A 22,749-nucleotide genomic window follows, 5' to 3' on the forward strand; every position below is an offset into this window, starting at 1 on the left:
GAGTATTCGAAGACACTTCGAGATAGATCGATGGGCTAATAAGAAAACATGGATGGACCGAGGAGACAGGAAAGCAAGAAATTAGGAAATTGGATGAAGGAAGTGACCTTCAAGAATATGAGGTGTATGTAACACCAGTGACTGGATACCCAAAAGGAGACACCAGGTACAAAAGATATCCCAACATTGAGATGACTGTTAAGATAAATAACAGAGGTAAACGAGTAATTAGAACTAAAAAGTTCACTTTGAACACAACCAATATCTTTCAGAACATCCCTGTTATCATTACCAAATCAGGAAAGAAAGGCGGATAACCATTGTTATCTTCTGGAGGCCATATGGATTGACCTCAATTTGAATAAGGATGTTATTGTGAAATTAGGTATAGACTATCGAGGTGGGAATGATTGAATAAGATACCCTTATCAGGGATATATGACTTGATTTATCCATGAAAGGATGCAAGTACCTTTTTAAAGGTGGAATTAAGGATAGAACCTCGATAACTTGAGATGAATCCTAGGGGAATGCATAAAGGTTGGCATTTCACCCTTAATAGGGACAGTATAAGTTTCGACAGTATGAATTGGAAAAGATTAGGGTAACAACAACCTTTAAGGATCAGTGGAGGAATTTTTAGAAGTATATAGACAATGGTTCTAGTATTAGTAAATGGTATTTTGATATGCCCTGTATTTAGGGAATACAGGAGGAATGATTCAAGGATAACCTTAGAGGTCTTACAAGGAGAAAGGTAATATTCAAAGTTCTGAAGAATAGAAATTTTGATAAAGGAAATATTACGTAATTATAATAATGCCAAGTGGGAACGTGTTGAACCATAAGAAAGTATAGATTGACCCAATGAAGGTTGAGATTGGTGACAACAAGAAGGACCCAAGATAAGAGACGTCCTAAGTATGATCGAGAGTTAGTCGTGATAATGTTAACCTCTAAAGACCGAGGCAATAACTTATGGAAAAATGGTGATATTTTTTCTCACCAAAGCTTAAGGAATAGCATTTTCACACAAGCAGTGATTGGAAATGAGGTAGAAAATTTAGTTGAAGATCGTTCAAAAGACATTGATTATAAGGAACTATTACTATCATGAAAGGCCAATGAGGTGGTCGACCCTCTAACTGTAAAAGAGAAACTATAGGCGCTTGTGCCAGAGGAATACGGTAATGATGGTTAAAGCCGTGAAGGTGGTATTATGGTGTGAAAGATTGACATTCCTTCTGATGATTGTGCGATACTCAACCGCAATAGTAGTCTGGTAAAGATTTAATTCATGTTATCGCTGTGAGCGGGCTACCTATCTTAGAAGGTACTATCTTGAGATAAGCGAGGACTATGTTATAAAAGGACTAAATAAACCTTTGAGCTTCACGTCTCCTAATAAAGACATATGGTTAATAATGGTATTAGCCTGCTATTGTTGCTTTCATTGAAACTCTTCTGCAATTTTATCTACTTCATGTCATGTATGTATGTCAGGATCAGGAGTGTTCTTCATGAATCATGAATGGTGATTATGTTACCTCCTTAAGAAGAATTTGATACGACAGGTATGGACTCCGTATGGTTAGCTATTAAGATTCTAAGGAAAACGAATGACTACCGTAGGTCCAAGGTGGACTATAGTAATGCATCAATGATTCTGTGAATAATGAGATGATAATAACCGAGAGAGTTGTATTGTAATGGATGTTGAAATTGAGTACCACTAATCGGGTCGTGATGATGTATAAGTTATCATTGATAGACTAACTAGTGGATTATCTACCTATTGAATATTTATTATTTCTTATCGACAGAGAGTCATATTACTATACGAGGAAGGTTGTGGGGAAAGCGGAGAATTCTAGTAACGATGATGTCTAGAATGAAATCCCAGATTCAATTTTTGTTGGCGAGGGAATTTCAACGGTGATTGTTTATAAGCCCGAGCAAGAGCATGGGTTCATAGAATGATGGACGGAATAGCAAAAATATTCAGGCACGTGAATTCCGATGCGATAATAATGGATATTGATATAGATACTTATGTTTCATTCTCCTTTAATAAACCTCTATAGTTCAGAGGTTGATTCCAAGCCAGGTATTTTGTGGTAGTATATTTTTTTTATATAATGCTCTTAAATTCGTTCTTTTTTCTCCTTTTCATTTTGTATAAGTTGAGAAGAACAACCCTTCAAGAAGGGGAGGTATTGCCGAATGACTATCTATATGTGTGATAGAAGGCTAGTAGGATACCATCTATTGTTTAATTGCTTGTCAAGTAAAAAAGGCTGGCCACTTTTTGTACTAACTATGCGATGTAACAAGTGTTCATGATCATAGTGATCTCTCAATAAAATCTTTTACTTCTATACGATGGATAAAGCTTTCGAAGATGGAAGCAACTAGAAAGGAAGTAGTATCAGTGCGGTGGTGTTATGAATCTAACGCGTTCATGATACTAAGGTTGACACAATTGTTAGAAGTATATACAACGCTAACAAACTAAAGTGTAACCAGTATAGTATTAGGAACGGAAGATAGTAACAATTACGGACGGGAAAAGAGTGGGTATTGAGAAGCAAAACCTATAGCGCAAGAAGCTATGATGAGAGTCTGTGCGATAGACTTGAAAGAATTTGGAATGATCACTTAGCATGTATCGAGTTTTCTTACGATGATGGATGATATGACAGTGTCGGAATGTCGCCTTACGAGGCCCTATACAGAAAGAGATGTCGATCTCCCTTATATACGAATGAAGTTGGAGAGCGCAAGATTTTCAGGTCCAAAGTAGTCCAATTAACCAAGGACATAGTAGATCTAATTAGAGGACGGCTAGTAGAAGCCCAAAATCGACTGGAGGAGTACGCCGATATGGCCCGAAAGGACAAAGAGTATGAAGGAGGGAACCTTGTATTGTTAAAAGTATTTCCTTGAAAAGAATTGATGAGGGTTGGAAAGAAAGGAAAGTTTAAGTCCACGATTTATTGGACTCTTGGAGATATTAAGACGTATTGGGAAGTTAGCATATGAGCTAGCCCTACCCCCGAACCTGTATCAAGTTCATAACGTGTTCCACGTATCAATGTTAAGGAAGTGTAATCCGGATGCCAGACAAATAAGGGTAGATGAGCGCATAGACATGCAACCAGACGTAACCTATATGGAGCAACCAGGAAGGGTTATAGATCGAAAAGGAACAAGTGCTTAGGAGAAGGGTTATCAAACTAGTCAGAGTTTGGTGGTAGAACCACAATGTGGAAAGTTGACTTGAGAGTTAGAAAGTGCACCGCTAAGAAAGTATCCCTATTTATTTTCTATCTGATTCCGGGACTGAATCCTTTTAAGGAGGGGAAACTGTAATAACCCCAATTTTTGGAATTTTTGAAACACTGATGAATAGTAACTTTTTGCTGAATATGCTGATTAAGGAAAATTATCAGACCACGCTATATAGCAATACTGTTATGGAAATTCTAAGATCGTATTAGTATTCCATAAAGTAAATGAGTGTATGTAAAGGTCATTAGAATTCGAATCCGGACACTTTGATTTTTCCCGAAAATCTATCAGATACCGAAAGAATTGAGTATAAGGTAACATGATTAAAAGGATTTAAATTCAAGGATAATAAGAGATGATCATAAAAGGAATATAAAATATTGAGAAAGGTTTGAGGGAACCCAACTAATAAGATCCCGGATATGATCCCTCAAACGACGAACGAAAACGAAAGTTAAGCGAACCGTATAACATATAAGCGGTCATTAGCCAAATAATTAAACACTAATCAAAGGGATTAGGGGAGGATGACATCATCCAACCATAAGTATTGAACAAGTGTCCTTATGATGATGAAATCAAGGTGAGATCATCACTTTATTAAAGCAAAAGCAAAGATATTTTGAAAGGTTAATTTTGAACCAAGCATTTCATTTCATTCAAAAAAAAATCAACCAAGCAGCATTTCATTTCTCTCCCCCCATTTCCAAGCTTCTTGCTCTCGGCCAAAATAATACCAGCAACTTTAAACTGCCATATCTCCTTCAATACTCAGTCAAATATTGTGTTCTATAGCTCGTTGGAAAGGTATTGAGATGACCTAAAACTCTTGTTCACAAGTCTCGTCCAAATAATCATGGTAAGATCCTCATATTTGCAGTTCTTTAAATCGGACTAATTGTAACTCCAAAAGTTCTAACTCATTTCTTGAACTCCTTTACAAGTTTGAACATGATAAACATAAATCAAGGTTCTATTAAGGATTAAATCTCTTGTAAGTGGTTTAAGGATCTAAGGAAGGTATAAACTCCAAACCCTAGCTTTGATTTTACGATTTCATTAAGTTTTATTGAAGCATTGTTAGTATTAAGGCTTGATCTTTGATTATAAGTAGTTTTGGTGTATTTATATTGGTTTTGAATATTAGATCTTTGATTGGTTGGATAAATTGGTAAAACTTGGAGTTGGGGACTGAGTTTGTAGTATGATGGTTGAATATTGTTGTGTTGGTTGTTGTGAGTAAATTGATGGGGATTTAGAGTGGTAATTATTTTGGGAATTTCGTAAACATAGTCGTCGTAATGCACATTTTCCTTAGACTGTTTTGAATGAAACTTTAGGACCCGTGAACTCACTATAAGCTTCTGACCTTTGCCATGTTTAGATATTTCATGTTACGAGCTTCGTTTTGATATGTCTTTCGCCTAAATCCGAATTACGAGCGATGAGAAATGACCATTTTAAGTAATGGCGTTTCGCGAGCGAACCCCGAAATCTCGAGTAACTTTGATACCATAATTGAGACCATTAAATGATTAATCGAAACACGAAACAATTATTTAAGGTGGATTAGGAAGTTGGTAAAGTACTCGCGAAAGAGCGCCTTACAATTCATAACGGTTAATTTACTAAAATTGGTGGAACCGAGGGTACGCGAGCGATTAACGTAAATCGTTAAGCGTATAAGCGACCGTAAGCGACCGTTAGGGTATGAATGAGTTTTGACTAGTTTCTTAAGCGACCGTGATCTAATTACGGATTATGTTGTTGTTCATAGGTTACCGGACCCACTCTAAGCTTAAGTCTATCCCGAGACACTCAGTCAAGTTTTCTACTCGTTATACTGTTATTGTGATGTAAATATATTGATGCATTATCTTGAGATAAGTTCATGGCTGTTATTAGCAAATCTTGCGATATATTGGTGCATGTTGATATGGTATACATATGCATGTTGTGAAATCTTGATATTCTATTATCAATTCAAATGCTTATAAACTGCATAATACCTATGCTAGAGATAAGCAGTAGTTGCGTATACCCTTAGTATAGGGGACCCAAAGGTGAACATATTTTAAATCGGGAGTCGATGTTCCCGAGTATATAAGAGAGTTTTCTATAACTATTAATCGAATAAGGTATATTCGATGGCTTTGAATAATAATCAAACTTATTTTCGATTATTCAAATAAGGATCGTACTTTCGTATAAGTATATCTTTCGTTATTTATTATTCGTTTCAAGTATTAGTTTTGAAACTTCTACTTCAATTATCTTATAAAGATTATCCTTTATGGGAATATTATTTAAATAATAATATTCAGATATTTTCTAATATATCGGGACTGATTTATTTTATTAAATCATCATTACTCTAAACATTCTTTAAAATGTTTTCGAGTCTTCAAAATGATTTTAAAAGTTAGAGAAGATCCCAAAACTCGTTTTCAAATTTAAGATCTTCCTTCAAAGGAGTAACGTCCGAGAAATATTATGTAATTATTTTTATTAATAAATAATTATTATGTGATTATTATGTGAATTTTGGTGAATTATTTGATGAGTGATATTAATATTTGGGTGTTGATATCTGATAAAATTAGGATGTTTTAATTTTTAATTATCCAAAATTAAATATAGATAATTTTGGTATTTTTCTGGTAATTTTTGGATTATTATATGATTTTATAAGAATTTATATAATTAATAATGATTATTTTACGTAATTATAAAATTACTTTTTTGAATCAGAAATCGTCCCACTTCAACCGTTTTTGCGTTTTTACAACCCGAAACTCTTCTGAAAACTCCTTCCTAACTTAATATGATAATTATGAACACTTTTCGTTTTTTGACTTTTTCGATCCGGGGTACGGTTTGACATGTACGAGTCCCAGTATAAAATTTTGGATACATTAGTCAATTTATAGATCGATAAAACTCGTATTCTCGAAAGGCTAGGTGTTATTACCTTATTTTTTTATAAATTATTTTATAAGAGGCCATGTTTTGATAATTATCCAAATCTGGTATTGAAATTGTATCGTTATATAGTTACTTAGCGGCTAAGTAACCTATTTTCGGATCTGATATGTAAATGTAATTACCGAAATATTAAATAAATAAAATATGTGATGGGTCTGTTAGCTGTGTGTCACCTTATTGTTAATTATGGGTAATTGTTGGGGACGAATCTTATTTGTATAATTAATTATTGAACTGTATGACATTATTTTTTTTAAAATGATTTTATTGAACATTTATTGTCATAAATGCTAAAATTATTTCTGAAATTAATTTTTGTTATTTTATAATTTTATTTATTATTTTTAGGAGTTTATAAAATTTAGAAATTAATATTTTATTGATTATTTATCTTTAAATGATTTTCTGATTTCATTTAATTGTAAAATCAGTATTTAATTCCAGAATACTTCAAAAATCATGAAATTTTTATTTTATTAAATCTTGAATATTTCGAGAATTTTAAGATTATCCCGGTAATTTTATGGCTTTTATTCATTTGCGCGTTTATTCGCTAAATAGTTAAAATACGGGTCTGATGTGAATTCCAAAAATGATTCAAAAATCATGAAAATTTTATGTTACTAACTTTTAAATTTTCGGAGAATTGTGTTATAAAAATTATAATTTTTTCGATAAATTCTAGCACGCATCTATTTCGTTAAATGGCGAGAAAGCGGGTCAGAGGTTAATTAAAATAAGGAGATAACAATAAAAATAAAACACACAGAAACTAATGCACTGCCTCTGTTTTCTTTCATTTGTGTTCTCACGCGCCCCTCAATCTCTCCACCTCTTTCTTCTCTCTCGTAGTCCCTGTGCTTTCTCTCTCTCATCTCTCTCTCTCTCTCTCTCCTTTTTCTCCCGATTTTCGTCTCTATTTCTGGTAAGTCCGGCTGCCCTCTTCATTTTCTGGCCATATCCCCTGTTCCTTTCGATTATTCCTTGTTTCAGTCTTAATTTGGTTGTATATATATATGTATTTGTGTATGCAGTCGGGTATTGTTGTGTTGCCACCTTCCTATGTCATCCTATTCCCTCGCCGCCGGCCTCTTTTCCGGCGAGGGCTGTAGGCATGTCTGTTCTGTGCAGTGTTACATGGTTGTTTGTGGGTTCTGTTGGCAGCGCGTGTATGCGCGTCGCCCTGCTCTATTTTCGGACAATCTGATTTTTGTATATTATTGGAACTAATAAATTAATTTCACTAATTTCTGCAGAAATTATTTGATGGCAATTCGTGAAATAAAAAGATTTTTTGCAGGAATTAATAATACGATAAATCAGTGAAATTCATGTCGGACATCCGTTATAAACGGGAACCCGCAAATTTTATTGCCGTCGGCGATGAGCCTCGGCGAGCCGAGGGTGGACGATGATGATTAATTCTGAGACCTAAATTATAAATAAATAAAATTAAAATTAGTTTGTGAAATAAATTTTGAAACGAAAACGAATAATAATAAATAATTGTTAATAATGAAATTCGTACCGGTGGACGAGATTAATGAGTTGGATTGTGAATTGCATGGTGTTGTGTTTGTTGTTGTGATTGACGTCGAATTGTTTCGACGGGTTGGCCGATAAACAAAGGAAACGCTGCCCGATTTTCGGGAAATTAATTCCGAAAATATGGGAACGTAACCTATAATTATCGGAAATGTCGCACGAGAATATATATATATATAATTATAATTATATTATGTGAAACCAAATTACGTGTCATGACAAAATATTTTATAAATAATCGATTACCCTATTTTCCAAAATAATGAGTATACGTACTTTTCGAAAATAAATACCGAACCGAGTCTCTAAGATGTGGACCATAATTGCTATGTGTGTTTCAATAATACATATAAATACGAGTCGGGTTATGAAATCATATGGGTAGCAGTGATAGTGATATAATGTTAAGCTTAGGCGATTATATGAATTAGGGTATCTCAACCCTGTAGGTCCTAGTCGGAAGATCCGAGGATTGACGTCGGACTAAGAATGGCCTAGTAATCAATCGCCAGACTTATCAAAATTCCAGTTGAAGGACATAAAGGATAGGATTGTATCCAGAATAGGCTAGTAGCTTGACGATAAAGCCGAACGTTCAAGTCGAACCAAAGTCAACTAGTAATAGCGATTAAAGCTTATTAAGGCAAGTATTCTTGAACTTTCTTTTAAAATGCTGCAAATATTTCTTCGTTCCTATTCTAAGTTCAGAATAGTTAAATGTTTTACATTTCGCTGCAATTACTCTTATTATGCATGTTCTTTTCATTATTGTTCCTATATTATCGATTGCTCCCCTGAGCAAATACCCATTCTTTCGGGTTATTTGCGAAACCTGAATTGGGATATTTTGAATTCAAAATGATTTGACATCAAAATACTCCACGGGCTGGATATTGATGTGTGGGATTAAGTGTTCTTAATACTAAGGACCGGGATATAACCGGATCCTTGAGATGGGCCGTAGAGCCTGGGTACCCGACATGATCTATACATGTAGGTATAGATCTGCACTGTATCCTGGCTGATCAGAAGGATATAGGTGCGAACTAATGTCCAGTCTAATTTGTTGTTGATCGCCATTAGTGGATCTCTCTCTCGAAAGTTTTATGATTCCAAAAACCGGATAAAACCCAGATTCAGGAGATGAATCTGGGAAACGCTTGTCATTTTTGGATTTATAATTAAGGGCTGGTAACAACCCACGTTTATTCGCTCAACTCCCTCAAACAAATAGAATTGTTTAAAAATTATTTAAAGATTTTGTCCGGAAGTTTTCCTTTGATATCGATATTTGAAACTCAATTATATACTTGCTGGGCATTTTTGGCTCACTCTTGTTGTGTAATTCTTATTTCTCCCAGAAGTAGGAAAAGATAAAAGTGAATAGCTTGTGATAGACATCAAGAGTTAGAGAGATCTCCGCTACGAGAGAACGAAGATGTTAGAAAAAAATAAGGCAAGGGCATTAGCATAAAGGTATTTAAACTTGTATTGTAGTTGTTGTGAATTGTAGAAGGTTAGATTCTTGTTTCATACCATTACCTGTAAACAATCCGGATTCAAGGGGTTATTTGTTTTTTAAAATATTTTATGTAAAGATTGTTTAGTGACACCAAATCTTGACCACGGATTTGGGTTGTTACAGAAGGGGATTTAAATACTCGCTTAAAAATCTGAGGGATCTGGCTCTGTGGTGTATTTTAAATTCGCAACGAGGTTGCAGTTTTGATAAAAGAATTTGATTACTTGCCCAACATTCGGGAAGTAAGTCCATCTAATTGAGTCGGCATAAGCGACAGGCCGAGGTACGGTCTATCAAAGTGTAAGTGGCTGGGTGGCAGTCCATCAACGCGTAAGAGGCCGGGTGGCGGTCCAGCACAAGGTCCTAATGCGGCCAGGGTGATGACCGATGGGGGATTCTTCCATCTACTAGTAGAAAAGGTTACTTAATTGGTATCTTTGCCTGATTAGAAAGATATCAGGTTTATGCCAAGGTTTTCTTCTTTTCAAATTTATTGGATATTATAACTCTGTTTATACTTTTCATAACAGAGGTTTTCAAGGAAAGTATGAGATATATATATATATATAGGTGTATATATATAACAGGACTCAATGAAGTATCTCGTAACTTCATTTTTTTATATGATATTTCAAAGATTGAATCTATTCAAGTCTTATCTTGTAGTCTCATCTATGTGATGAAATTTTGAAACTGATTATAGCTTGAACGGTGGTAGTTCGAGTAGTATTCGGAAAAGATATAAGTATATTGGAGTATCTTGTAACTTAATATTTTCAACGTATATCTAGTTAATGATTATCTTATGCATGACAAAGATTTTCCGAAAAACGTTGTGATATGGTTAGATATATGAGATCACCTTGCAACGATATTTTTATACAGTTATAAAATGGAACTCTGTGTATATCATACATGTCAGAGGATTTCATAGATTTTGAAAAGTATATATGTATATATATATACTAAATATTTTGTGACTTCGTCGCGTTAAGATATCAAACTTTGTTCATTTCTTCTTGATCAAGACTTTCATGAGTATTATGAGAATGCTCATATATTGTTAATACATGTTATTCTGGTGGGCTTGTTGCTCACCCTTGCTTTATTCTTTCATCTCACAACAACAGCTAGACAAGATAAACAGGATTAAGCTCCCAATTCACGAGCGGATAATTTCTTTAAGGTAGCTATGATAGCCCTATAACAAGGGACTAGAGACAATTTCTTTAAGATGTCCCTGGCCAAATGCCCTCCTAAAAGCATGCTCCAGCTCCAGAATAGGGCTGGAAAGTATATCAAGGTGGAGGAAAGTATGAAGAAGACAGCTGTGAGTAATGAACCCGCTGGAAACAAGAAGCGAAAGACGGATCAGGAGTACGATTCCAAGGACAAGTATCCTCGAATTAACAAAAGCTCTGACTCCTCCTCTTTTAAGAATAATCAACAACCGAGGTTCACTGAATATGCAAGGTTGAATGCTCCAGGGAGCCAAATTATTATGGAAATTGAGAAGGACAAAGAGTTCAAATGGCCGAAGTCACTAAGGGGAGATCCCGAGAAAAGAGACAAGAATCGATACTGCAGGTTCCACAAAGATGTTGGTCATGATATTGATGATTATAGGCAACTCAAGGATAAGATTGAGTATTTGATCCGAAGGGGAAAATTCGGACGTTTCACCAAGGGTGAAGAGGCTCGAGGCCAAAAAAGAGATAATGACTTAAGAGATGACAATCGAAGGGGTAATGACAGAGATCGTAACCCACATCCCCGAGGGCCAGTAATCAATATGATCTCAGGAGGTCCTACAATAGCTGGGACTACAAGGAACTCTCGAAAAGCTTATGCGCGAGAGGTGATGAGCATGGTTGGAGAACCATCTAAGCATTCTAAGTCAGAGATGACGCTTGAATTTGGTGACCCGGACCTTAAAGGTTTGAAATTTACTCAGGATGATCCTTTGGTTGTCACTCCGGTAATTGGAATTTGTCCTCTTATGAGGGTCCTAGTGGATAATGAAGCTTCCATGGATATTCTTTTCCATGACACATTCATAAGGATGGGCTACAATGATTCTCAAACAACTCTATCTAACACACCCATCTACGGGTTTAACCACGTAGAATGCAAAGTCGGAGGAGCAATACAACTTCCCGTAACTATCAGGAAAGAGCCCAGAGAGGCCATATAGATCTTGAACTTTTAAGTTGTTAAGACAACCTCTACTTACAATGCCATCATGGGTAGAACATGGATTCATGCGTTTAAGGCCGTGCTCTCAACCTACCATATGGTACTGAAGTTCCTAACTAGGAACGGTGTTGGAGAGGCAAAAGGAGATCAGAAAATGGCCCGCAGTTGCTATGTTGCAGCACTTAGGCCTGATGGAACCGGGGTCAGGTCCTCCCCATAGAAGACATGGATGTCCGTGAGAATGATGAAATTCGAGGGAAGCCAGCAGAGGACTTGGTCCCAATTCCCCTAAACTCCTTAGACCCGGAGAAGGTCACGTATATTGGAGCATCTCTGGACAAGCCCTTGAAGGGCTAATTGATAAATTTCCTACAAAAGAACAGTGATGTGTTTGCTTGGATAATAGCTAATATTCCTGGGATTGACCCGAACCTTATAACTCATAGGTTGAATGTTGACCCTACTCGTAAGGTTGTGAAGCAGAAAAAGAGAACCTATGCCCCTGATAGGCTGGAAGCCATTAAACACGAGGTCAAAAAGCTCTTAGAAGCTGGATTCATTGAGGAAGTGCAATTCCCTGAGTGGTTGGCCAACCCCGTAATGGTTAAGAAGGCCAATGGGAAGTGGAGGATGTGCATTAACTTTACTGACTTGAATGATTCTTGTCACAAGGACTGCTACCCCTATCAAGGATTGATACCCTGATCGACGCCACTGCTGGACACGAGATGCCAAGTTTTATGGATGACTTCAGTGGTTATGGATGACTTTAGTGGTTACAATCAGATTAAAATGCATAAGGATGACACCCCCAAGGTATCTTTTATAACTGACTTTGGTGTCTTTTGTTATCTTGTTATGGCTTTTGGACTTAAGAATGCAGGAGATACTTACCAAAGGTTGTTAAATAAGATATTTATCCATCTAACTGGGAAGATCATGGAGGTCTATATTGATGACATGTTAGTAAAAATCCTAAGCAAGGCCGATCATATTAGTCGCATCGGAGAAGCATTTGAAGTGCTCAGGCACCACAAGATGATGTTAAACCCCACCAAGTGTGCTTTTGGTGTTGGGTATGAAATTTTTTTTGGGTCACATGGTCTCTAAGAGGGGAATAAAGTTCAACCACGACAAGATCAATTCCATCCTGTACATGGAGCCACCACGCTCCATCAAGGACGTCCAAAAGCTGACAAGAAGAATCGCAACTCTGGGGAGGTTCATCTCCAAGTCTGGAGATAAATGTCTGCCCTGTTTCAGAATCCTTAAGAAGGTTAAGAATTCTGAATGGACAGCTGAGAGCCAAGAGGCCTTTGAACAACTAAAGAAGTACATGACGAAAGCCCCGTTGCTGTCCAAACCAAGTCCGGAGGACACCCTTTATTTGTACATAGTGGTATTTGAAAAAGACGTGAGTGCAGTCCTCATAAAGGAAGGAAAAAAACTCCAGAAGCCTGTATATTATGTAAGCAAGGTGCTCCATGGAGCAGAGTTCAATTACTCCACCACAGATAAGTTTGCGCTTGCTCTCATTATAGCCTCGAGGAAGTTGAGGCTGTATTTACAGGCTCACAAAATCGAAGTCCTGATGTACCAACCCTTGAGGAACATTCTTCATAGTCCAAATGCCAGTGGAAGGCTCTTAAGTGGGAAATTGAGTTAGGAGAATTTGACATTAAGTACAAACCTCAAATGGCCATCAAGGCTCAAGTCTTAGCAGACTTCTTGGTCGAATGTACTATTAATGACTAAGAAGTCGAGGGGCAAAAGATAGTGACCCCAAAAGGAGGATAGAAAGAGAAGGATAAAGAAATGACTCTGAAAGAGTATTGGGTTCTCCATTTTGATGGAGCGTCCAAAACAAAATCTTGTGGTGTAGGTCTAATCTTGCAAAGCCCTGATGGGTTCATGATTGAGTATGCTTTAAAGTTGGACTTCCAAACTATGAATAACGAAGCAGAATACAAAACATTAATAGCCGACTTAGGCTTGGCTAGAGCCACGAGGGACGAAAATCTGAAGGTCTGTGGAGATTCAAGACTTGTAGTTGCTCAATTTAATGGAGAATTTGAGGCCAAAGAAGATACTATGGTTAAGTACCTGAGAGTCGTGAAGGAAATAATGACTCAATTTGATGAATGGTACGCGGAACATGTTCCGAGGGAGGAGAACACTATAGATGATGCCCTATCCCAGTTTTTCTCATCCGAAATTGAGAACTATCTGAGAAGTATCTACTTTCGGGTCCTTAAGACCTCTACTATACATGACATTAATCTGATAGAACCGGTTGGTGTAGCAAGTTATTAGATGGACCCGATTAAAACCCTGAAAGGCATATGTCATAGCCTATTTGTTTATTCGAGGATTTAACTCAACTCAAATAAGAATGCAATAAGTAAATAGTAGATCCGCAGTCAAAGAGATCTCTCCAAGTAACATCTGTCAAAGGATTCAGTATCAATGTTCATCTACAGCTTTAGAAATTACTTCACTGGAAGAAGTTCAAGAAATTGATCAAGCCTCAATGATATAAATCAATATTGTGGATTTAATCAAGTGACAGAGATCTCGTCAGGGTATCAAATATTTACAGGGATTTAATCTGAAGAAAATCAAGTTATTAAAGTCAAAACATAAAGAAACATCACGGAAGTTAGTCACTCATGAACCAGACAGTACATTGAGTGTCAACATTGAAGTGGTGGAATTGATTCATAATTATCAGAAGATTTTCAGAAGAATGGTTGATGTTCAAGAGTAGTATTAATTCTCTATTAATTAATTAAGTCATATAATTTAATTAAGAAAATAAATTATATTTGCAAAGATTAATTCATTGATTAATTGAATTAATTGATTAATTAATTCTGAATTAATATTATAATTTTTCAGAATTAATTTTGAATTTAAATTCAATATTAATTCAGCAAGACAATCTTTTGAACTAGTATGACAATCGGTATGACAATCAATAGTCATACCGAAAGTCATGCCAGTTCATTTAATTGTCTTACTGAAAGTCTTACTAGCTGTTGGGATTGTCATGCCAGTTCATTTAACTGTCATACCGAAAGTCTTACCGGCTGGTGGAATTGTCTTGCTAGCTCAATTGATTGTCTCACAGATAGTCATGCTAGTTCAATTCATTCTGTTGATTGAATATAACAAGATAGAAGCAGAAGCTCATTCAATGAAAAACAACAACCTGAAGAAAGAAAATATCAGAAGCATTTCATCTCTCTCAACTGCATTCAGAGCCTATTAATTTCTAGTCATTAATGTCAAATTCAAACCACTAGAAATCATTATCTTGTTGTTGTGTAATTATCTAGCGGATCAAAATCCCTGGAACTTAATCTCAAATTGCTTTAAGCATTTGATCTTTTTATTTCAAAAATAGAAAAAGTTCATGTCAAATTTATTCTAGATTTGGAATAATTTATTTGAGATTAATCCCTTGTAAACGATACCGTTGTTGTAAAACCTTTCAAGTTTAATAATAATTTTGTTTAACTTGAATTTTGTTTCACTTTTTTATTCCGCATTTTATTCGATTAAACGGTATAGTTTGTATTCAACCCCCTTCTACAAACATATTGGGACCTAACAATTGGTATCAGAGCCTTCTGATTAACGAATAAATCAAGATCCTAGACTTTTGTGATTCTTCCACTCCTTGAATTTTTATTTACTCAAAAATTCATAATGACTACACAAAAAGTTGGAATCGTTAAAATTCTACTATTCGATAAAGAAAATTATATTATGTGGAAGAAGAAGATGCTCTTGTTTTTACAAGTTGCAAATCCCAAATATCTGGACATGTTAAAGAAGGGTCCAAAAATTCCGATGGTTATTGAACCAGAGGTTATAGAAGATGATGTTGTAATTACGAAAGCTAGAACCTATGTAAAGGATCCTGAGGATTTTTCTCCTGCTAAAAAAGAAGAAGCCTCCTTGGATGCTAGCCTTCAATTAATTTTAGTTGATTCCCTTGATCCCTTGATGAACAAACATGTGATGAACTGTTAAAATTCCAAACACATCTGGGAAACTATTGAGGTGATTAATGAAGGCACATAGGAAGTTCGGGAGAACAAGTTAGAGATCCTAACCTCTGAGTATGAACATTTTAAATCCAATCCAGGAGAAGGAATTACTGAAGTGTTTGAGAGGTACAATGCATTGATCAACAACCTGAACATAAATGGAAAATATTATTCAATCAGGGAGGTCAACAAAAAGTTCCTTTTAACACTGCCAACTCATCTTGAACATAGAATCACTGCCATAAGAGAAGCGAGAGATCTGAATGAGATTTCTTTGGAAAGGCTCTATGGTGTGCTAAAAACCTATGAGTTGGAGCAGATTCAGCAGAAGGAAGTCTACGGGAAAGGAAGAGTAGTCAGCACATCTACTGCTCTAGTAGCTGAAGAACAACAACAACAACCACATCAACAACAACAATCTCAACAGTCAGAGAGAATGGTACAGTCTTCCAAGGCTGAAAAAAATGTGATAGTAGAAGAATTTGATCCTCCTACTACAAATCAATCAGGAGATGATTTTTACTCCTTGGAAGAACTGGAGCAATTGGAAGATGAGTCAATGGCCCTGATTGTCAAGAGATTCTCCAATGTCAGATTCAAGAGGAATCTCAAGTTCAAGTACAAGTCCAACTACAACAGATTCCAGGAAGGTGGATCTTCATCCTCTAACACCAGCAGTAGTGGATACAAAACAGGGATGGTAGATCGAAGCATCATTCGATGCTTTAACTGCAATGAGTTGGGACACTTTGCCACAGAATGCAGAAAGCCAAAGCAAGTTAGAAAGAACTCTTATGACTCTAATCAGAAGAGTAAATCTGAAAGGGCTTACCTGACAAAGGGAAGAAGATGGGATGATACTGACAGTGAAGATGAAGAAGTTGGGAATCTTGCTCTTATGGCTAGTGATGCAAACACCTCATTGTCAAGAAAAGAGGTAAAATTTACTGATGCTGAATTAGTTTATCATCTAGGAGGCTCCTTAGATTGTGCTCGTCGTGATAATGAAATGTTAACTCAACAAATCAAAGACCTTGAGAAAGAGGTCAATGAATTACGACTTGTGCACATTAATCAAGACAAATTAAAAGAAAAAGTATCTTTTTTAGAGAATAGAGTTGACTGTTATAGACAACTTGAAACTATTCTCAAGACAAGATCACCGGTCTTGAGACTAAGATCAAAGCTTACTTTAATTCTTGCTCTAAGGCTAAAGAGTTCTACAATAAACAAGCTATTAATCAAACATTTGGAGTAGGTTATGATTACAATGTTTCTATTGGAGAATTAGGCATAAACTCCCCTCCTAATGTTTGTGATAAAGGTAGGGAAGTACCACATGTGCTTAAGAGTGTTGATAAACCCCTCTATAAAGAATCAATTGCTGAACCATTTGATGAGACCTCCTTTATTATTCAAGAAGAAATACGTGCTGAAGATCTTGCTAATGAGAAGGTTGTTTCCAAGTCAAGTGTGTCGAAAGTTCCAGTCAAAGTTGTGAAAGCAACTAAGACTAACTCAGACACACCTGAGTTGGATAACAAAAATGCCATGCCTACCGTGCATAATTTGCCTGTTGCTAATTCCTCTCATAAAGTATGCGGTGTTCCTAATTGGATGTCTTGTGCTTTTAATTTGATGGTTACTTATTTCAATGGTAAGCACGTTTCTAGTGATAAGACTACCCCTCGTCAGCATGTGAATAATAAGAAGCATAATAGGTCTAAGACTGCTAGTCCTCCTAAAGCTAGAAAGGAGACATTTGTGCCTAAGCCTAAACAAAAATTTGTCAAGGCTGTTTACAAGGTCAAATGTCCAGTCGTTGAGAAAGTTGAGAACATAAAAGTTAAGAATGTTGTTTTGCCTGATAAAGGCCAATTCTACAAGTATGCCGGACCCAACCAAGTTTGGGTTCCAAAGAAGGTCTAATCCATTTGTATTGCAGGGCATTAAACAGGTGGAACCGGTAGTGTGGATTCTTGACAGCGAATCATCAAGACATATGACCGGAGATAGAGCCATGCTATCAAATATTGTTGAAAAAGCTGGCCCGATGGTTACCTTTGGAGATAACAACAAAGGTTTAACTGAGGGATATGGCTGTTTGCAAGCTGGTAATGTTATCATTGAAAATATGTATGTTGTGCAAGGACTTGAACACAATCTGTTTAGCATTAGTCAGTTCTGTGACAATGGCTACAATATTTTATTCGACAAGCTGAAGTGTTAGATTCTGCACAAGAAAAGTGAAAAACCCTCCTTGATGGGAATCCGGAAAGGAAATCTGTTCGTAGCTGACATGAACTCTGAAAGCAATCCTGAAGTCAATTGTTTCTATGCAAAGGCATCGTCAGATGAGAGTTGCCTATGGCACAAGAGACTTTCCCATCTCAATTTCAAAACAATGAATTCTCTTGTCAAAAGAGAATTGGTCAGAGGTCTGCCTCAGCTGGAATTCTCCTCAGAAGGACTATGTGAGGCTTGCCAGAAAGGAAAGTCAAAGAAAACAAGTCACAAAGGCACTGACACATCCTCCATAACTGGTGTTCTGCAATTGTTGCACATGGATTTATTTGGACCAGTTAATGTTCTTTCGATGTCAAAGAAGTGTTACTGTCTTGTGATAGTTGATGACTATTCCAAGTATACGTGGGTTTTATTCCTTCACTCTAAGGATGAAACACCACAAGTTGTGATTGATCATATCAAGTTGATCGAGTTAGATTCTAATGTCCCTGTTAGAGCAATAAGGTCAGATAATGGAACAGAATTTAAGAATTCACTTCTCAATGGATTTTGTACAGACAAAGGAATTACCAGACAATTTTCAGCTCCTAGAACCCCTCAGCAAAATGGAGTGGTAGAAAGGAAGAATTGTACATTGATTGAAGCTGCAAGAACTATGTTAAGTGAATCAGGTCTTCCAATGTACTTTGGGGCTGAAGCTGTCAATACTGCATGTTATACTCAGAATCGAACTCTAATAAACAAAGACTTCATGAAGACTCCTTATGAGATTATGAATGAACAGAAACCTTCTATCAAATACTTTCATGTATTTGGTGCCAGATGCTTCGTGCTCAAGGATGAAGATGGTCGTCGTGGTAAATTCGAGGCAAATGCATATGAGGGTATTTTTGTTGGATATGGAAGAAGATCATACAGGGTGTATATCATTGATCAACACAAAGTAACTAAAAGTGTCAATGTTACATTTGATGACACTAAACTCCCTAATATCCAAACTGAAGATCCTTATGAGAAACTAAAGTTTGATGATATGTCAGATTCAGAATCAGAACATGATCAAGAACCCGAGGTTGTTGCTGGTGAAGAACCTGTTAATCATGATGATACTCAAGGTAATGGTGATGGAAACATTGGCAACAATGGAGATACCAATGCTACTGACAAAGAATCATCAAGTCAACCTGACAACAACTCAGGCAGAGATGCTGAAGGATCAACTAGTAGGACACAACATCCCAATGTGTTTCAAGGCGAATCATCAAGATCAAATCTTCCAAGACAGATTGTCTGGAATAAAGCTCATCCTTTTGAGTTGATTATTGGTGATCCAGATATTGGAGTCAGAACTAGACGTGCTACTCAAAATGAATGTCTGTTCTCAGGATTTCTTTCTGAGATGGAACCTAAGAAGATTGAAGAAGCACTGACTGGTCCAGATTAGGTGATTACTATGCAAGATGAACTCAATCAGTTTGAACATCAACAAGTCTGGAAACTGGTACATAGACCTACACACAAGAAAGCTGTTGGTACTCGGTGGGTATTCAGGAATAAACTAGATGAAGATGGTGTGGTTACAAGAAACAAAGCAAGACTGGTAGCTAAAGGGTATTCTCAAGCTGAAGGCATTGATTATGATGAAACCTATGCTCCAGTAGCTAGACTAGAGGCCATCAAGATATTTCTGGCATTCGCAGCATTCTCGAACTTTAAAGTTTATCAAATGGATGTCAAGAGTGCCTTTCTGAATGGAAAGCTGGATGAAGAGGTGTATGTAGAGCAACCTCCTGATTTTGAAGATCCCGATCATTTCGATTTTGTCTACTTTCTTTTCAAGGCTATCTATGGTCTCAAACAGTCTCCAAGAAAATGGTATGACACTCTCTCTGAATTTCTTATTGAAAATAGCTTTATTAGAGGTGTCATAGACAAAACTCTATTTTCCAAAAAGCATAAAAATGATACTATATTAGTCCAAGTCTATGTGGATGATATAATATTTGGGTCTACTAATGATAGTCTCTGTAAGAGATTTGCTAAGTTAATGCACAGAAAATTTGAAATGAGCATGATGGGAGAGCTGAAGTTCTTTCTTGGATTACAAGTAAATCAAAGGTTAGATGGAATATTTATTTGTCAATCCAAGTATCTCAAGGAACTCCTCAAAAAGTACAATCTAGAGGATTCTGCATCAGCAAGGACTCCGTCATCTACAGCTGTCAAGCTTGGACCATGTGAAAACTCCATTAAGGTAGATGTCACAAGTTACAGAGGTATGATTGGCTCGTTACTCTATCTTACTACAAGTAGACCAGATATTATGTATGCTACATGCTTATGTACAAGGTTCCAAGCGGATTCTAGAGATATTCATCTCGTTGCTGTTAAACGAATCTTGAGATATCTTAAGGGAAGACCAAATCTAGGTATTTGGTACCCTAAAGAATCTGGTTTTAACCTTATTGGATATATAGATTCAGATTACGCAGGAAGTGTTGTTGATAGGAAAAGCACCTCAGGGAGTTGTCAATTCCTAGGTAGCAGAGTAGTCTCATGGTACAACAAGAAACAGCAAACAGTTTCCAATTCAACGGCAGAGGCTAAATATATTGCTGCTGGAAGCTGCTGTGCTCAGATCTTGTGGATTAGGAATCAGCTACGGGACTATGGATCTGCATTGAACAAAATCCCTATTCTATGTGACAATACAAGTGCAATAGCCATCACCAACAACCCTGTACAGCACACAAGGACCAAGCACATTGACATCAGGTATCATTTTATTAGAGAGCACGTCATGAATGGTACTGTTGAACTATTTTTTGTTCCAAGAGAAGAACAAATAGCATATATTTTCACTAAACCTCTTGATGAATCCACATTTACCAGATTAGTTGGTAAATTGGGTATGTTGAATAGCTTTAGTGATTAAACTTCCTTGAATGAATTTACAAATGAATTTTTCATGAATGAAAAATTCATTTGCAAATTTATTTTATCATATTTACCATAATTCTTGCTTAATTCTACGAAATTGTTATTATCTTATCTAATTTATTTATTCAACTTGTTAATTTTATTATATCTCAGAATATTTTATTTTCTCTAAAAATATTTTTCTATGATTTTTATTTGCTAAAATTCAAAAGAAATATATTTTTGGACTGAAAATATAATTATCTATGAAATATTTTAATTTTGTAAATATTTTCTGCCAGTTTTATTAGTCTTTAGTTTAGTTTTCTGTAATTATTTTCTGAATTCTGTGTTTTTGTAATTGTAATTGTCTTGTAACTACAATGACAATCGGCAAGACTATTACAATTGTCTTGCTGAAAGTCATTGTAGTTTAACAGTGCTTAGTTTAAAATTATTCAGTATAGTTTTATACTGGCATGACAATCGGTAAGACAATCAATTGCCATGCCAGTTATAAAACTTATTTTATATTTCTATATTTATTTTTTTTGCACTAGAATAACTATCGGTATGACAATCGGTAAGACCATCCCGGATTGTCATACCAGTTATACTTAATTGTTTTTTTTGTTGTTTTAATTGTTTTTGTTTTTAAATTTTTTTGTTCTGTTTTGCCTTGTATGACAATCGGGAAGACAATCGGTATGACTATCCTCGATTGTCATACTAGTTGTCCTACTTAATAGTTTTTGCGTTTGTATTTAGTTTTAAAATCATTTTGAAAAGCCTCCTCTTTTTCTTCCTTCTCTTAACTGCTGTTTGTCTTCTCTCTATCTTCAATTATCCAACAGTCGCCATTGTTACTAGTTTTCATTCCACTCGAGTTTTTACTCAGCTTCACAAAACTCCATTTCTGTGATATATACATATGCGTGTATATATACAGAAGTGCTGCCCGTTTTGTTTCAAGGATTTAAAATTTTTTGTGTTATTGGGTGCGTATAAAATCTGTTTTGTTTTAAGTGTGTTTGTGGGACATAAATCAACTAGATATACTTTTTTTAAAATTTTTTGGGATATAATTAAATTAATTCGGATTATTAATTATTTTTAATTCGAATTTCTCTTAATTTAATTCTTAAAATTCTGAAATTGTGTGTTTTATTGAATTTTTTTTAAAATGGCTCAAAATTTCCAAATTGTCTCGCATAATCATGTTGGTTATTTTAATCCAGAAAAGTGTAATGTGGAAAAATTTAAGCCGTGGATTAGATTTTTAAATTACCATTCGATTGTTAGCTCTGCTATTAAATCAAATATTCTATTAAATGTCGATCTGCTTAGACTGATTTGCACAACCTCTACTGTGGCCGCTGATTCTAACTCTTTTTCATTCACCGTGGTCAACACACAGTATGTAGTTGATGAAACAGTCATTAATCGAGCGTTAAATTTTCCAATGGACAATTTCTGTAATTTACCCTCTGAAGATGACATTTTAAATTTTTTTCTTGCTATTAACTATCAGGGGGTGATTAATTTAACTAAGCTTTCTAAATCCAATTTGGTTTCTGAATGGGACATTTTCTTTGATACTCTTTCCAAAGTGTTTTCCAACTGCACTAAATCAAATTTTCACAACATCATTTCCACTCTGCAGTATATTGGTCTTGCGGTTGTTTTCAATCAAAGGATCAATGTTGGCAAATTACTTTTACCCATTCTTCTGAGACGTCGCATTTCAGCTAAGCGTGATCATTCCACAAATCGTAGGGTTTCTTGCTATTACGCTCGCTTTCTCATGCTTATAGCAGAACATCTTCTCATACCTGAGCATAAGGCTCTTTTTGCTAACTCATCAGTAGCTGAACCCCCTCCCGTAAGCAAAAAGATCTACACACGCCAAGACACTTCCTTCAAATTCATGCAAGTTCCAGTACGTGTATCTGCTTTCATGGCCACCTTCATTCCTTTACCAATTTTCAA

At 35.9% G+C, this 22,749-nt stretch overlaps 3 protein-coding genes across 3 annotated transcripts; all 3 read left to right on the forward strand.

Annotated features, from left to right (window-relative positions):
* Positions 1-10,577: 10,577 nt before the first annotated feature.
* On the forward strand, positions 10,578-11,537 carry LOC141687788 (uncharacterized). Its single transcript, XM_074492859.1, has one exon. The coding sequence runs from the start codon at positions 10,578-10,580 to the stop codon at positions 11,535-11,537; it is 960 nt and encodes a 319-aa protein (XP_074348960.1).
* A 48-nt stretch (positions 11,538-11,585) lies between these two features.
* LOC141687804 (uncharacterized) lies at positions 11,586-12,649 on the forward strand. Its single transcript, XM_074492860.1, has 3 exons — positions 11,586-11,746; positions 11,923-12,136; positions 12,416-12,649. The coding sequence occupies exons 1-3, from the start codon at positions 11,586-11,588 to the stop codon at positions 12,647-12,649; spliced, it is 609 nt and encodes a 202-aa protein (XP_074348961.1).
* Positions 12,650-13,354: 705 nt separating this feature from the next.
* On the forward strand, positions 13,355-13,852 carry LOC141687835 (uncharacterized). Its single transcript, XM_074492861.1, has one exon. The coding sequence runs from the start codon at positions 13,355-13,357 to the stop codon at positions 13,850-13,852; it is 498 nt and encodes a 165-aa protein (XP_074348962.1).
* Positions 13,853-22,749: the final 8,897 nt, after the last annotated feature.

The sequence above is a fragment of the Apium graveolens genome, chromosome 2 (genome assembly GCF_009905375.1).
Source record: "Apium graveolens cultivar Ventura chromosome 2, ASM990537v1, whole genome shotgun sequence".
In the NCBI taxonomy this organism is placed as follows: Eukaryota; Viridiplantae; Streptophyta; class Magnoliopsida; order Apiales; family Apiaceae; genus Apium; species Apium graveolens.